Raw genomic sequence first — 17,267 nt, forward strand, 5'->3', positions numbered from 1 at the left:
ATGCCCAATGATGGTTGGGTTTAGTTTGGTTGTTTGGTGTCATGTTTTCCTTAAAAAACACACATTTTTGTATCGCTGAACTTCTATGAATTCATACAAGCCATTAAACTCATAAAATATTAAATTGTTGCATTTCTTCGTGAGATCAGGCCACAGAAAATGGCTGCAAAATGCAGAGCACAAATTCTTAGTATGGCACACCATACCTGGCCAGACGTTAAGACTTTTCTTTCCTTTTCTCTTTTAATTTTCTCTTATAGTACATATACTTCATTTAATACTATCGCTGTGGAAAGACTCTTCTGGAGTTTTTGAAGTTATTCATGGTCTCCTGAAAGTAATTTGTTAATTCGAATATGTTGCCTTTTAATATTAGATGAGTGAGCTGTGAGGAGAATAATGAAAACTCACCCCCTTTTTTAAAACACTCCACTGACTGTGTACAGTTTAACGGAAGTTACTCTCATAATTAAATAGTTGAGCGCCATCCATCCATGTATCTTTTCATCTCATTCTCTCTCTTTCAGTGGTGGCAAATGTATTCAGCCACTGTCCCATTTCCATTCATTGTTTCTGGGTGCGTCTCCGGAGATTCACAACCACCTTCTGTTGGAGAGCGAGGGAAACAGGGTCACTGCAGATGGAGATGAGGAGGGGAAAGAGAAGAAAAACAGGAAATATGGAAGCGTAGTGGGTGATTATGGCGAATGAAAGAAGAAAGTCTTTGTGTGTTTGTGACAGATAACCTGCAGCGCGCATGGCTGACTTTTACAAGCGCTCCATTTTTATGAGGCCATCTAACGTAATGTGTCCTGCTCTGCCAACACTTTGCTCTGTTGACTGTCAAGGTAAATCCTGTAAGGCCGCAAGCCTGAGGTTGAGGAAAAGCATACAGTACATGATGCTCTCATCATGCTCACACACACACACACACACACACACACAAACACACACACACACACACACACACACACACACACACACACACACATACATTATCAATAATAAAATAATAAAATAATGTCAACTGTTCCAGTTGACTTTTGCTGCTAACAACCTCAGTGTCATCATAAAAAACACACTAGTAGCTAAGAATGCAAATGACATCACTCAACTTTAAATCAAACATTTATGATAATGGCTTTTACAGATTCAGAGCTTTGCGCTCTAGTTCACCTCAGAACAAACTGAAAGTCTTGCACGTTTTTGTGAATCTGTGTGATTAAGGATCATTTCACTACTGTATTTATTATTTTTTACCATAAATAATTTATACTACTGTTAAAAACTGTTTTATATTTGTAATTTCATTTTCTTGTCGGCTTAGTCCCTTTATTAATCCGGGGTCGCCACAGTGGAATGAACCACCAACTTATCCAGCAAGTTTTTACGCAGTGGATGCCCTTCCAGCCACAACCCATCTCTGGGAAAATATTTGTAATTATTATATTTAATAATGTTATGATCACCAGCAAACTAGCAGTTGCAGATCGCTGGAGTACTACAAATCTGCCACTTTACCGAACTACAAATTCTTATCATGGAAATGGAAATATGGAATATGGAAAATTATATGGAAAAATTATATGGAAATTTACTCTGATACCGTCCCTGCCAACAATCAGCTCCTTTGAATTCCATGCAGTCACCATTATCCACCCCTTCTACATAAATGTGGTTGTCATCTACCGCCCACCAGGTAAATTAGGTCACTTCCTAGATGAACTGGATGTTCTTCTCTCATCTTTTTCTAATTTTGCCACTCCCTTATTGGTGCTAGGTGACTTCAACATTTACGTTGACAAACCGCAAGCTGCAGACTTTCAGACTTTGCTTGCCTCTTTTGACCTAAAAAGAGCACCTACTTCTGCTACCCACAAATCAGGTAATCAGCTAGACCTTATTTACACACGACACTGCTTCACTGATCAAACAATAGTAACTCCACTACAAATATCTGATCATTTCCTTCTGTCTCTCAACATCCACATTACTCCTGAGCCGCCACACACTCCAACACTGGTTACCTTTCGCAGAAACCTACGATCTCTCTCACCCAATAGACTATCCACCATTGTTTCAGACTCTCTTCCTCCATCTCGCAAACTCACTGCACTTGATTCGAACAGTGCCACTAATACACTCTGCTCCACACTAGCATCATGTCTAGACCGATTATGTCCTCTTGCATCCAGGCCAGCCCGTGCCAGTCCTCCTGCACCCTGGCTCTCGGATGCTCTCCGTGAGCATCGCTCAAAACTTCGGGCTGCGGAGAGAATTTGGCGGAAAACTAAAAATCCTACACATCTCTTAACATACCAAACTCTTCTGTCCTCTTTCTCAGCTGAGGTTACTTCTGCAAAGCAGACGTATTACCGTCTGAAAATCAACAATGCCACTAATCCTCGCCTACTTTTTAAAACATTTTCCTCCCTCCTCTATCCTCCTCCTCCACCCGCATCCTCCACACTTACTACTGATGACTTTGCTACATTCTTCTGCACCAAAACTGCAAAAATCAGTGCTCAATTTGCTGCACCTACAACAAACACGCAAGATACAACACCAACACCACACACACTCACCTCTTTTTCTCAGCTCTCTGAGTCTGAGGTGTCCAAACTTGTGCTATCTAGCCATGCAACCACCTGTCCACTCGATCCCATTCCCTCTCATCTCTTGCAAGCCATCTCTCCTGCAGTCATACCAACACTGACTCACATAATTAACACATCTCTTGACTCTGGTTTATTCCCCACTACATTTAAGCAGGCTAGGGTAACCCCACTGCTAAAGAAACCCAACCTGGACCATACACTACTTGAAAACTACAGACCAGTATCCCTGCTTCCATTCATGGCCAAGATTCTGGAGAAAGTAGTGTTCAATCAAGTCCTGGACTTTCTTACTCAAAACAATCTCATGGACAACAAGCAATCCGGCTTTAAGAAAGGCCACTCAACTGAGACTGCCCTGCTCTCGGTCGTGGAGGATCTCAGACTGGCTAAAGCAGACTCTAAATCATCAGTCCTCATTTTGCTGGACTTGTCAGCTGCTTTTGACACTGTCAACCACCAGATCCTGCTATCTACGCTTGAGTCACTGGGCGTTGCGGGCACTGTTATACAATGGTTCAGATCTTACCTCTCTGACAGGTCATTCAGGGTGTCTTGGAGGGGAGAGGTGTCCAACCTACAGCATCTAAACACTGGGGTACCTCAAGGCTCTGTTCTTGGGCCACTTCTCTTCTCCATCTACACATCATCTCTAGGACCAGTCATCCAGAGACATGGATTCTCCTACCACTGCTATGCTGATGATACCCAGCTATACCTCTCTTTTCATCCTGATGATCCCTCGGTTCCAGCTCGTATCTCAGCCTGCCTGTTGGATATTTCACACTGGATGAAAGATCATCATCTTCAGCTGAACCTCGCAAAAACGGAAATGCTTGTAGTTTCTGCCAACCCGACTCTACACCATAACTTTTCAATCCAGATGGATGGGGCAACCATTACAGCATCCAAAATGGTGAAAAGCCTTGGAGTAACGATTGATGACCAACTAAACTTCTCTAACCACATTTCTAGAACTGCTCGATCGTGCAGATTCACACTCTATAACATCAGAAAGATCCGACCCTTCTTATCTGAACATGCAGCTCAACTCCTTGTTCAAGCTCTTGTTCTCTCCAAACTGGATTACTGCAACTCTCTACTAGCTGGGCTTCCAGCTAACTCTATCAAGCCTCTTCAACTGCTCCAGAATGCAGCAGCACGAGTTGTCTTCAATGAACCTAAACGAGCACATGTCACTCCGCTGCTAGTCCGTTTGCACTGGCTGCCAGTTGCTGCTCGCATCAAATTCAAAGCTCTAATGTTTGCCTACAAAGTGACTTCTGGCCTAGCACCTTCTTATCTGCACTCACTTCTGCAGATCTATGTGCCCTCCAAAAACTTGCGTTCTGTGAATGAACGTCGCCTCGTGGTTCCATCCCAAAGAGGGAAAAAATCACTTTCGCGAACGCTCACGATCAATCTGCCCAGTTGGTGGAATGAACTCCCTAACTGCATCAGAACAGCAGAGTCACTCGCTATTTTCAAGAAACGACTAAAAACTCAACTATTTAGTCTCCACTTCACTTCCTAATCTGCAATTGCCTCTTTGAATATCACACTAACTAACTGTACAAAAAAAAAAAAAAAAAAAAAAAAAAAAAAAAAAATACTAACACTTCCCTTCTTAGACTTTACAGACCTGAAACTTGCCTTTAGTACTTATTCATTGTTGCTCTTATAGTTGTGTAAATTGCTTCCTTGTCCTCATTTGTAAGTCGCTTTGGATAAAAGCGTCTGCTAAATGACTAAATGTAAATGTAAATGTTATCATGCCGGCACTCACACACCAGTTCTGGATCACCCCTTGATTTTACACACACACAGATGCAGATCATCTTCACTGATTATTTATTTAAGGACCATTTAAGCACCTCAGAGACATTGGCTGTTTTGTCAATATGCGTTCTTGAGCGGTCTTGCGTCCTCGTGTTTGCGTGTAACATCATCATCAGCTGCCAAAGTTCAGTTCCAATACTCAAGACCGCTAGATCAGAGGATGCGTAAAACTTCATGGATGTGTTCTTGATATCGAAGACACATCGATGCAGACTTGAGCACCGAACTTGCGCAAAGTCCCAGAAGTCATTGCGACTGGAGGTTGGAAGCGCATCATTTTATTAAGATTTATTAAGTTAATAGATTTATAAGTTCAAAGATATGACTTATTTACCTCAGGAGTTTACCTAAATGAAACGGTGAATATAATCATTACCATGGGCATTCTAATAAAGGAATAAACACATTAAGGGTGTTTGTTTGCTGAAATTCGTGTTAAAATCAGTTTTATTTATATTGTGCAACGTATATTTATAATGTTTTTATGCAGAGTATATATTTTGAAAAAGGGGAAAAACAATAAATTGTTGCATGAATGCTAATGTTTAAATTTTCCATTTAAAATGTGTGAAGGTCACATGACCATCAGGAAGAACGCAGCATCTCATTCTTCACACGATGCGTTCTCTGCCCTTGCAGTATCCCAAGTTCGTTCTTCCGAGGACACCTGGCAAGACCGGTCTCCAAAAGAACGCAAGTCCGTTCTCTGCGCTGCGTTCTTGGAAATAAGAAACAACCGTTCTTTCCTTGCTTTCCTTCTTCTTCTGCTTCTCCTGCTTCTTTTTCTCCTTTTTCTTCTTCTCCTTCTACTTTTCCATCTCTGCAATGAATCGTGATTTTTAAGGGTCTAAACATGCCCTAAAATTTGTGGCAGAAGTAGCGAAAATTTACATTTGTTATAGATTTCGGAAGTGGGTGTGGCAAAACGACTCAACAGCGCCACCTATGCAAGTTTGATGGACTTGCCCTCCAGCTACGAATCACGCACACACACGAAAATTGGCACAAACATCAAACATGCCAAAAACTACAAAAAGTCTCTTAGAGCAAAATCTCAAACCCAACAGGAAGTCAGATATTTTTACCTTCCTGTGGCGAAAAAGTGCAGTTTTTGCCATTTCCAGGCGTTGTATTTTATTGAACTCCACCAAGGGATACTTTGACGATTTGCCACGAAACAGAAAGTTATTATAACTCAGGCATGCATTGTCCAATTTGCCTCAAAATTCACACATTTGATAACAGGAAATTTCATGTTTTACAGTGGAACAAACTTCTACAAATATTATCACATCCAATCCATGTTCCATTAGTTTACTCCCAAGACCTTTGTGATGCTAAATTGTGAAGATCTAGAGTTTTCGCTGAAGGGCGAGTCTGTAGCGGACTGACAAATTTCAGTGCTTCGCCATGGAGGAGGACGTACTTATAACTCAATGTCTGACCTGCCTGAAAGTTCACAAGTTCGATGAGATCCCTCTCCTGAAGACATCTACATCCCAATATTGAGTCACAGTCATAGCGCCACCTGCTGACAGATGGAAGTTTGGCATACATCATTGATTTTCCCAGGTTTTTTTATACATCAGCTTAAATTATTATTGTCCACTATTCTGCCATTCTAAGGCCACCGGGTTACGGTGAGCCCGGGTGCGAGGTCCCTTTCATCGCTGCTTGCAGCTTTAATTATGTGTGTGTGTGTGTGTGTGTGTGTGTGTGTGTGTGTGTGTGTGTGTGTGTGTGTGTGTGTGTGTGTGTGTGTGTGTGTGTGTGTGTGTGTGTGTGTGTGTATGCATATATATTAGGGTTGGGCATCTAAGCTATAATGCCGATCCGATATGCATCTCGATACAAAGAATACGATCCGATATATTAGCGATACATTTGTGACATATTGCGATGCAACACGATACGATTCACACCCATATCACGATACAATGCGATAATTCAGCACTAACTAATTAAATCAAGTTTATGAGATTATGTGAAAGAGGATGCTGTGCCATTGAATGAGTTTGATTATTTTTTAACCAAGCAAAACCAAGACTTTTTTACAAACTGGCTCTTCTCTCAGAGCCAGAGTGTCAGTTTACAGTAGAGGGCCATTTTAGAACATATAGCACATATTATTTAAGTATTTTCAAGATAAACAGAATGTATAAGTGCAATATATATTAATATATATATATATATATATATATATATATATATATATATATATATATATATATATATATATATATATATATATGCACTCTTTCAGCATAAAGGTTTATCATTGCACAACAAGCATTGTGATTTAACTTTTCAACTATAAAAACAAGTTTTACAAAGATATATTTTGCCACTGATTATTCAAAACTTAAGGTCGTGAACTAGCAGTGTTATGCTGCTTTGAAACATCACTGTCACTGTAAACAACAGGCTGATAAAAATATAACAAACCAGCAATCTTCTTGCTGTGAGGTGGTCAAACTACTCACTGTGCCACCTTGACATCCATTATTTTTATCATTATTATTATTAATATTATTATTATAATTAAATAAAAATTAACAGGAGGAGGTGTTTAAATCCTTCGTTCTCCATGACACTAGGCTTAATATCTTTGCAGATGAACAATGCAATAGCATTCGTTATTGGCGTAGAGCGCACAAAACTGTTGCGCATGGAAAAAACTTTCAATGCTTTTCTCACTACTTTTGGAGCTGGTAGCTACAGTTGAAGCAGTGCAGGAAGCCGGGGATGCAGGAACACTGGAAGATGCTTCCACAACAACACCGAGGCGCCGCTTCAAGTGAGATTTCAGATTAGTCGTACTGCCCGCGTATTTACAGATGCGCGGCACATTTTGCAAATTGCATCTGTCCTGTCAAGTCGTCCATCCTTAAATCCATAATGTTGCCATACTTTAGATTTAAAACTCAGTGGGGAATAAAATGTTTGTTTTGCTTCTCGCGCTTTCTGAGGGCGCACCACTAGCTTCATCCGCACACCTGATACACTGAGTTGTAGTGTAAGTGTACACATCCGCAAGTCCGTTGCTAAGGCATACTTTATGTAGGTCGATTAAATTATGCGCCAAAAACAGGTTGACAACACTTGCTAATAAATAAAAAATACATTCTATATTAAAAATATAAGCTGTATCTTGGAAAAACCGATGCATCTCGCAAAAACCGATGCATCTCGATTTGCTTCCAAAATTTCATTCATCCTCTGCTGCTCTACCGATGCACTCGCATCGTGCACGCGCATGACCGCGTATCGATACATATCGGTTAATCTTCCCATCCCTAATATATATGCATATGCGAGGCAGTGGCGCAGCAGGTAGTGCGTAGTGCTGTCGCCTAACAGCAAGAGGGTCGCTGGTTCGAACCTCGGCTCAGTTGGTGTTTCTGTGTGGAGTTTACATGTTCTCCCTGCCTTCGCGTGGGTTTCCTCCGGGTGTTCCGGTTTCCCCCACAGTCCAAAGACATGTGGTACAGGTGAATTGGGTAGGCTAAATTGTCCGGTGTGTGGATGTGTGTGTGTGTGTGTGGATGTGTGTGTGTGTGTGTGTGGATGTTTCCCAGAGATAGGTTTCGGCTGGAAGGGCATCCGCTGCTTAAAAACTTGCTGGATAAGTTGGCGGTTCATTCCGCTGTGGCGACCCCGAATTAATAAAGGGACTAAGCCGACAAGAAAGTGAATGAATGAATATCTAAATATATATTATATAAATAAATATATATTATAATAATTTTTCTTGTTTTATGCGTTTTTATATTTTATAGCACTTGGTTTATTAATATTAGTTGCATATTATACCTCATGCATTGTTTTTATAATTTTTATACAGTATTTTATAGATGTTTGTCTCACTAACATTGACCTGAACACTGTGGGTATAGTTTGCTTCTGTTGTAAACTAAATCAGGAAAGTGGTCTGCCAGTGATGTTGTATATTGAGGTTGTAAATAATGTTGTATTTTGATGTTGTTTTATTTGTTAACTCACTTTCTGACGTGACTGATGTCCAGCAAGCAGAAAGGATTTACATCTCATTTCTGCTCTCAGTATTGCCATTGAATTTCTCTCTGGTTCTGACTAGGCAGTCGAACCAAACATCCCTCCCAGTTTGTGTACTTATGTAAATATAATAGTGCAAGTAGCGCATTCTCACTGAAAACTTGAAAAGTGCACCTAAAAACCCAAATGATATACTTATTTACCTTGTTATTTAACAAAGTGCATGCTGACATTATGCAAGTCACTTACTTTGCAGAAAAACAAACAAAAACTAGAGAGTCAAAAATCATTCACTGCGTGATGAAACTTGTTAGAATGCACTCTGAACAGCCATGTAAGTTAAGTTATGAAAGCAAAACCTATCCCTGCATGAGAGTTGGTTGTTTAAATTTATTAGCTATGGCAGGGGTCCTTTTTAGCCCCCGACCCCCAAAATAACAATGCTAGTTATGTGACCCCCAGTATCCTTTGAGGTAGTTATACATACAGAAACCTAGCATGCAATGGCACACACACACCAATAGACCCAAGTCTGTTCTTCATTTTTTTATGTATGTAAATGTGCCAGAAAGTTATTCTGGTTGTTCAGTCTGCTGCATCTGACGCTATTGTTGTATCTTTAATATAATGTAATTGCCTCAGGGGTCGCAATCCAATAGAACTAGTAATTATAAGCTACTATAGTAATTATATAGTTAATAGCTATAAACGGCTATTTTTTCTTTTCAGTAGGCTATGGATAAAATATGGTAATACTTATGGTTTAATAAAAATAAATACATTTTTCCAAATCACCAGGCATACAGGGGGTATGCCTGGTGATTTGGAAAAATGTATTTATTTTTTTTTTACAATGATATAAATGTATTTATATCATTGTCCCGCAAGCCTTCAGGGGTACCGACCCCTACTTTGAGAACCACTGAGCTATGGTGACGTTAAGTATTATCACACAAGCAAAAGTGATGGCTTGTCGTTTATCTGGTGTTTTGAAATTAATTCTATACAGCAGTTCAACAAACAGAAGTCACTTTGGTCATACTTACAATACGTTTTCTTTACTTAATGTAAATGTATTTACTAACATGATCTGAAAAATGGGTGTACACCATTTATTAATCATAATTCTACATTTACTAAAATCAAAAGTTAATAAAAGTTGTGCTTATTAACATTAATGCATTGTGAGTTCACATAAACTAGCAAAGATGACTTTATTTTCATTAACTAACTTTAACAAAGATGAATAAATACTGCAATAAATGTATTGTTGATTATTTGTTCAGATGAGTGGATACATTTCTAATGAAAGGTTATTGTAAAGTGGCACACTCACATTTTAGACAATATTGGTCATAGTTATTATATAAGTTTACCCGTCCGTCCGTCCATTCATCCATCCATCCATCCATCCATTCATCCATCTATCTATCCATCCATCCATCCAGTGTGACAAATAAAAATAGTTCCAAACAAAACTGGAGCAGAACATTTGTGTTTCAGAGATGCCAGGTTTCCTTCTTGAATGAATCTTAATTCCAATAATTGAGTGAACCATCAATTCAATGGCCTGTTCGTTAAGAATTGGTTTATGAAGGAATCCAGTGTTTTGAACAAATTTGTTAAAATGACTCAGGGAATCTCTCATTAAGATGGGGCTCTTTTGCTGTGTACAATTTAGTGTCAGCTTTATTTATTACTAATTTTTTTTACATGATCATCTTTGTGCTAGTGCAATTTAAACTACCTCATGTAAATGCAATACTTCGATCTAAATAATGTGATTAAGCTCATAATTGCAGGAAACCTAATCGTATTAACATATGTGGCATACACTGATTTTAATCAAAGTAAACGGGCATGTAAACACCTTTATCACATTATTTCCATTCTGACCAAAATGTGCATGTTGCTTGTGAGGGTGGCAGTACAGTGTGCCATCTGTGGAATGCCATTTCAGTGAAGTTTGCTGTTTCGCTTGGTCATTATCTGCCACCTTAACTGAACAAAGTTATTTATCGTGAATTTTCAGAATTAATACGCATAATTTTGACCATGCTTTTGCAGATTGTTACTAGCAATGACCTTACTCTACATAGCTTGTACATCTCCAGTGGTCACGTGCATGAACAGAAAACTTGTGTGGTCTCATTCTGGGACAAGCGAGTTTACACAGCTCTATCAGTGATATCCGTGACATTCTGAAAATTTCCCTCCCATCCTGAACTCCATTATAAACTACTCACTGCCACCTCAGCTTACTCATCCACAAATGGTGTATGGAATGTGACGAGCGCAGACAAAGCTGACTGAAGTGGCATTGCCATCATATTTCCATGGAACCGAAAATACATGAATTACAAACATACAGAAGTGTTTTGCGTTAGACAGAAATCAATTAAAACAGCAGTCAGTCAGTAACACACATACTGTATTCTCTCTTACACTATTATTTGTGCTGTGAAGTTGAAGCATGTGAAAAAAGGATAAGCACAATACTTAGGGAATATTATGAGTAATGGAAATTGCATGTTAGAAGGATTGATGAGCTTTGACTTGTAAATATTATATTCTGATTAAGACTTTACTCTGATCATTGGAAATTGCATTATTCTTGTGCATGTGAGCAGAGTAGGCTTACATGCACCCAAATAATCAGATAGTAATTGGATTGATGGTTCAGTCAGATTTAAAAGCATTAATTTAGGCACATTGAGCTGAATCTAAATGAAATTTTGGCTTGATTGGAAGCTAAATATGTTTTAATTAGCATTACATGTAGTATATAATAAATAAGTTAAAGTAAAAGTAGAATATTAGAATAATTCATAAAAAAAATAAAATAACTAAATGAAATATCAAAGCTACTAAAATATTTAAAAAGCAAAAGTGTGTCCAAAATCACTCGGAAAATATTAAAAAGCTTTTATTGACATGGATATTCTTTGAAACTACAGCTTTAAGGAATAGACATGAAAATTACAACTGTATTGCTATTTCAGTCACTAGCCTGAAAAATGTTTTTTTGTAATTTATCAACCTGAAAATTAAAAGTTCTTAAAGAGCCCCTATTATACATTAAAAGGATTGTATTTTGGTTTTGAGGGTCTTCAACAACAGTCTGATATGCATGCAAGGTCAAAAAACACTTTCATTGTCTTTTAATATGCATAAAGTTTTACTTAATTTCCCAGTGACTCCCATATGATTCGTTTAGCGATTCATTTTTTTCCCAGACCCCTCCTTAGCGCGATGCTAATCTGCGCTGATTGGTCCAATGACCCAGTCTGTTGGGATTGGTCGACTGCATTCAGCGCCAGTCAGAGAGAAATGCTGCACAGTGGCAAAAGCTGAACTATTTTGACACTTGACCGCCACAAGTGTGAAGGAACAGCTGACAGTGGCCATAGCAACGACAAACGGCAGTGAATCATGAGCTCACAAACGCATTTATATCAACGTGGTTTCAAATGTGATAAGAGAATATAAAGAGTTAACCTGATACAATACAAGCGGTTCAGCAATTTACTTATCCCCAAACCAATTTTGAAGTAGTCAGAATGAAGAGAGCATGTGTGAGCCCAGCTCAGGAGTGCAGTTTAACACCAGCATATTGCTCTACTTTTAAGTAAAAACAGTGACACACATTCAGTATTAATCCAAACAAAGGCAAAAGATAAGCTATTTTGAAACTTGAAAGCTAGAGAAAATAAGGAGGCAACCATTTTAATTGCACTTACTTACGATTGTGAAATGGAGGAAGAAACTGGTCCAAATAAACTGTGCACTATAAAGTTCCTGTCATGCTCTGACATAATTCCATACATCAATAGTCTTTTCTGATACTTTCTTTAACAAGTGGCCGACGAATCCCTCATTGTAAGCATGTAGATTGCTGAAGCACTTGTCAGAAAAATGATGGGAACACAGCACTAGGCTGGGGCCGGGGGGTTAAATTTTCCCGGTTCTGCGTGGACAGCAAATAGGTGGGGCTTGCGTTTCGTATCGACGTCACACTGGTACGGCTAAAGACTCGTTACCGCGGCGATTTATTCAAACTATTACATGTATGAGCCAACTCTTTTTAGATAAATTAATAGTTTTAAAGACGGTGCACTTTCAGATTTAAGACTTAGCTAGATATTTCACTTCACTTAGAGCTGTGTTACACACTGCATGGAAGGTCATTTTCAAAAACCCATAATAGGGGCTCTTTAAATGCATAAATCGGAAAGTACATAAAGCAATGAATAGAAATATTTGAATCAGATTACAATGGTTAGAGTACATGTAATCATAACTGCAATACACATGTAATACTAGTGGCTAACACAGGCCTAAACCAGCCAAGGTATCAGCTCAAAAACACACTCATTGACATTAATTTTACTTACTTTACACTTGTTTAGATTAAACAAATTAGAACAAGAAAAGCAAACAGAGCAACAATAGAGAAACCAATTCTTGCTGATTGTCCCAGTTATTCTAAAACTCTTACTCTTCAACATAAATGTATAATAGAAGTGCAAAACAAGTGCTCAACTCTGGTGTAAAAGAGATCTAATTTCTGGAGAATAACTGACATCTGTGTCTCTTTCCTTTTTACTACAAACAGAATAATCTCCATTTTCTCTCAATCCAGTCTCATTGCTTTCTAGGAGAAACAATCGAGACTCTGACGAGTTCTCATTTGCAATTATTCCTCCTTTTGACCGGAGACGAGTCAGATCCCTCGCTGATTCACTCAGCGTAATGAGTCGTAACACTTGAATGTTTCCGTTTCAGGAACTGAAAAAAAGGCCTGAATGGGGAAAAGTCACAATATGGCAGATAATGAAACTATTGTGCACGGAAAGGCACCGTAGTACGCTTTCTACCCATAATTCTTTCCCTCCTCCTCTTCAGGTTAGTCATTTGAAGAGGCGCAGGTGCTGTGCTGAGGGTCAAGACGCTGATTCAATCTCAGCCCTCGAGAGAAAGCAAAAGAGAGAGAGAAGATGAGTGTGAGGAAGATGGAGAGAGCAAACGCTGCAGATGAAAAAGAGGTGGGAGGCTCACATCTTACTGAAGACAGACAGATAGGCAGACAGACAGGCGCCATAAGGTGTTTATTTGGTTGCTAGAAGATGGTCGATATTCCCGGAGGACTCAAACTTTGTAAATAGCCCACTCCAGGGAAAGAGAGAATGACGAGATATGGCATCCATAGGGAATGCATGTATTTCAGCATATAGCAACCCGTCTCACACTTTCAACACACTTATAATGACAATAAAATTGGATTTATGGCAGACTGTACTTCACCTCACACGCACAGTATATAGGTGAGCAGACATCCATTCACACATATGTTTGTTGTGGACATTACTGACCCGCAGCCCAGTCACGTCTTCACACAGGATCTCTCTATCTCTCTTTCTGATGGCAGAACCCGCAGCGTGAACAGGCGGTATTACCATACAAATCAGCGAAGCATTTTCTCCGCGTCTGCGCCCGCACGCACAAAGACACACACTCTATCACACGCTGATTTCGGATTCAAACATCAGATGCGAACTACATTCTGTTCTGCTGTAACTACGACGGCCAGTTTGGATCATGATTATCATCGCACACAGACAGGACACATAATACACAACAGCAGAGACTGACAGATAGATGGAGAGAGCAATCATGTCTGCGGTAACTCAGGGTTTGTTGCCAGTGCATTATGGGAATGTGTGTGTGCGCAGCTTACCAAAACTCGTTTTTTTACACTTTTTGTGCTAGTATGAAAAAACTGTGAGTAGTGCATTTTACTGAAAAACATACTGTCAGCATACATTTATTTATATGACAGGCCTGTACTAAAAAAAAACTGAATTGTAGTTTTTTTTGGGGGGGGGTGAGAATGATCCGTGTTTACAAAATGCATGTATTATGCATGCCAGGCCAATGGATGGTGATGTTACTTGGCAAAAAAACACTACACACCTCCATATGCACATACGCTGACCGAACACCTGCACAAAATGTCACTATTTTTGTCATTTACACTAGGGCTGGGTGGTAAAATTGGTAGCGATATTTATTGACCGAATACAATTGTCAATAACAATTTAAAAAGTTTGGTATGTATTTTCGGTATGAATCACTATAGTTTTATTAAAATGTGGCTGCTGAGCATGTGCCTTTGAAGGAATGCCAAAAAGTCTTGGGGTGTAAGTTTTCATTTTCATTGAAGGGTGGAGACTTGCACGAAATGATGCATTTTTCAGGTACACCTAGTTTAAAAAAAAACATCTGAACTTTTCAGAATGTCCCAAGCACACCACAATTCATGAATAAGTAGAATTAACCAATCTGCTTCACACTTTGTATGGAATATACACATTTCAGTAATAATGGCAGACTAATTACCTCAGACAAGCACAGCGCATCCAAACACTGCAGCGCTTTTTACTTTTCTTCATGAACTTACATCGGAAGTGCAGTAATGATTTGTCCGTTGGTCATTCTCTGAGAAAACGGTTGATGGTCGCCTAGTTATGAAAGACACCATAGAAAATGGTGAAGGAAACCCCTTTCTCGCGCTTGTCGCTTCAGGTCAGAATAACAACACACACGAAAATAAGTGTTGTATTGCAGCATTGAGGAGATCATAAATAAAAAGGATGTAAGGATGTCAGCAAAGTGGCTTTTTGGTTTCTTTTCTTGTGCATCTCAGCCACCCTCTCCCCATTTGAATGATTTTTAGCATAGGGGGTAATGCAGTCATTCAACTTCACAATTTGTAATGTTGCAGTATGTATTTGAATAATGATGGTCAGTTCCTTTACTTGAAAGCTCAGATTTGATCATCATCATTTGTTTTGTTTACTGAGTTTGAAGCTTACTGTATCATTATTATTGACATCCTACAGATGTTGATCTACCTTAAAGTTTGCTTTGATTGTTCAGCATTTACACTTTACCATTGCACACACTTTGTAACATTTTATCTAACAAGTTTAAGAGTCTCTTTAACAAGGAAAAAAGAAAAAAAGGAACAGCGTTAAACCGTTTTAAAGATGGAAGTGCTGCCATACTTTCCTCTGTTTACATAAGTTGCGATCTACGTAAATCGTATACAGTGGTACCTTGTTTATTGCAGGAGTTACGTTCTAAAAATAACTATGTTAACTATGTTTATGTTAATTTGGCAAGATGAACACATTGTGTATTTTATGCCTACATGAGACACATAGGAGATTGATGGACAATCGTCTACAGCCTATCAGGACGAAGACCACAATGCGCTGTATGCCGCGTTATAGCAAGGAACCACTGTATATGGGTACATTTTCAGAATAAGCCCATGCTGCAAAAGTGACTGATATTTGTAACATTGTAGTTTGATATTTTAATATTTTATTTTTATTTATTTATTTATTTTTTGCATTGCATAGGTTTGCAGTTAATGAGACATACCCACACTGATTTGTGATGAGATGACACAAGTAATTCAAGTGCTATGTCACATATTTGCATTTTCCAAGATCCTCTTCTGGATACTGGCTGATTAATAAGGAGTGTTTTCTGTTCTCAGACAGATTGCATGCATACACTTGTCTGATTCATGCATTATACAGACAGCGACAGGCAAAACATCTCACAATATATTTCATTTTTATATTTTTATAGTCATGTTAATTGAAGGGAATTAACACAAATATACGCTGATGAGCAGAAACATTATGACAGGTAAAGGCCACGTTGGCCACATATTAATGTCTGGGTGGATTGGTTGGCAAGCAGACAAACAGTTGTCATAATCAACATGTTGGAGGCAGGAGAAATGAGCAGAAATAAACATCTCAGCAACTTTTTCGAGGGTCAACTTTGACAAGAATTTTTTTGGCTCAGATAGAGGTGAGTGGTGTGACCAAAATTTGTTTTCACGGTATGAGTTATTTTACTTTATGGAAACAATTAATTTCACAATATAGGTAATTAAATAGGTAATTATTGATAATAAATAAGCTGTAATACTTCCGAAATGTAGCCTTTCTTTTATACAGTAGGGATGCGCGATATTGGATTTTTAACAATATTTTCAATCGGTATTTGGCTGAACTAATGCCAATATATTTTCGGTTTGTGTTTTTAAGAATGGGCAGTTACTAGGACACAGCGGGAAGCTCCTATTGGAGTGATATTATAGAGAAAAAAATATTAATAGAGCAGATATTGAATTAAGCTCTGTATGATTGGTGTCAGTCAATAAGTCAGTCTTTTTTCATATGTTCTGCTTAATATATAAAAACAAGACTTTGCATTTTATTACGTAACTTCATGTTATTTTTTTATTTTACTTTCATTATCCTAGTCTAATGTGAATCAGTCATGTTGCTGGGCAAGCATTATGACCTGGGGGAGGATGTTAGTCGGTGCTACACAAGTGACAGTTTTTACTTAATGGAGGATATTGTACTGAAATATTGTACTGTACTCGCATTTGCAGTCTCAAGTCGGTAATTCAAAGAAATTGATTTAACCTGTTAGCCAGCACTCACTTTTGGGGAGTTCAAATAAGATACTTTGAGCTTTACTGTGGTAAAAGGGGAAGTTTCATGCTCAAAAATATAAAAAGTTATGCATTATGAAGTCATGAGAAAAAAATGTATTGTGTTCATTATTTGTTTTTCCATATACAAACACAGGAAAACATTAATGTAATGTCCTAGAAAAAAATATGCTTGGAAAGCCAGGATAGAAGTTCATACATGGATAAAATAATCTATCATGATTGACAATTTATTCTGCGGTAATGATATGTAC

The 17,267-nt window shown here is 38.5% G+C and overlaps 2 protein-coding genes across 5 annotated transcripts in view; one reads left to right on the top strand and one right to left on the bottom strand.

Annotated features, from left to right (window-relative positions):
* The window catches only part of LOC147843097 (uncharacterized), a 552,330-nt gene that overhangs the window by 211,883 nt on the left and 323,180 nt on the right, over positions 1-17,267 (bottom strand). The gene's annotated exons all lie outside the window — the stretch shown is intronic.
* The window catches only part of LOC147835961 (uncharacterized), a 133,365-nt gene that overhangs the window by 64,487 nt on the left and 51,611 nt on the right, over positions 1-17,267 (top strand). The window contains exon 5 of one of the 4 annotated variants that reach the window (XM_087260950.1): positions 528-831. The exons of the other annotated variants lie outside the window; for them this stretch is intronic. Coding sequence (XP_087117076.1) covers positions 528-711 — 184 coding nt within the window. The 3' untranslated portion in view covers positions 712-831. Of the gene's footprint in view, positions 1-527; positions 832-17,267 lie in introns of those variants that run through there. 4 annotated transcript variants of the gene reach the window in all.

This window comes from Danio rerio, chromosome 7, assembly GCF_052040795.2.
Source record: "Danio rerio strain M-AB ecotype USA chromosome 7, GRCz13ab, whole genome shotgun sequence".
NCBI lineage: Eukaryota > Metazoa > Chordata > Actinopteri > Cypriniformes > Danionidae > Danio > Danio rerio.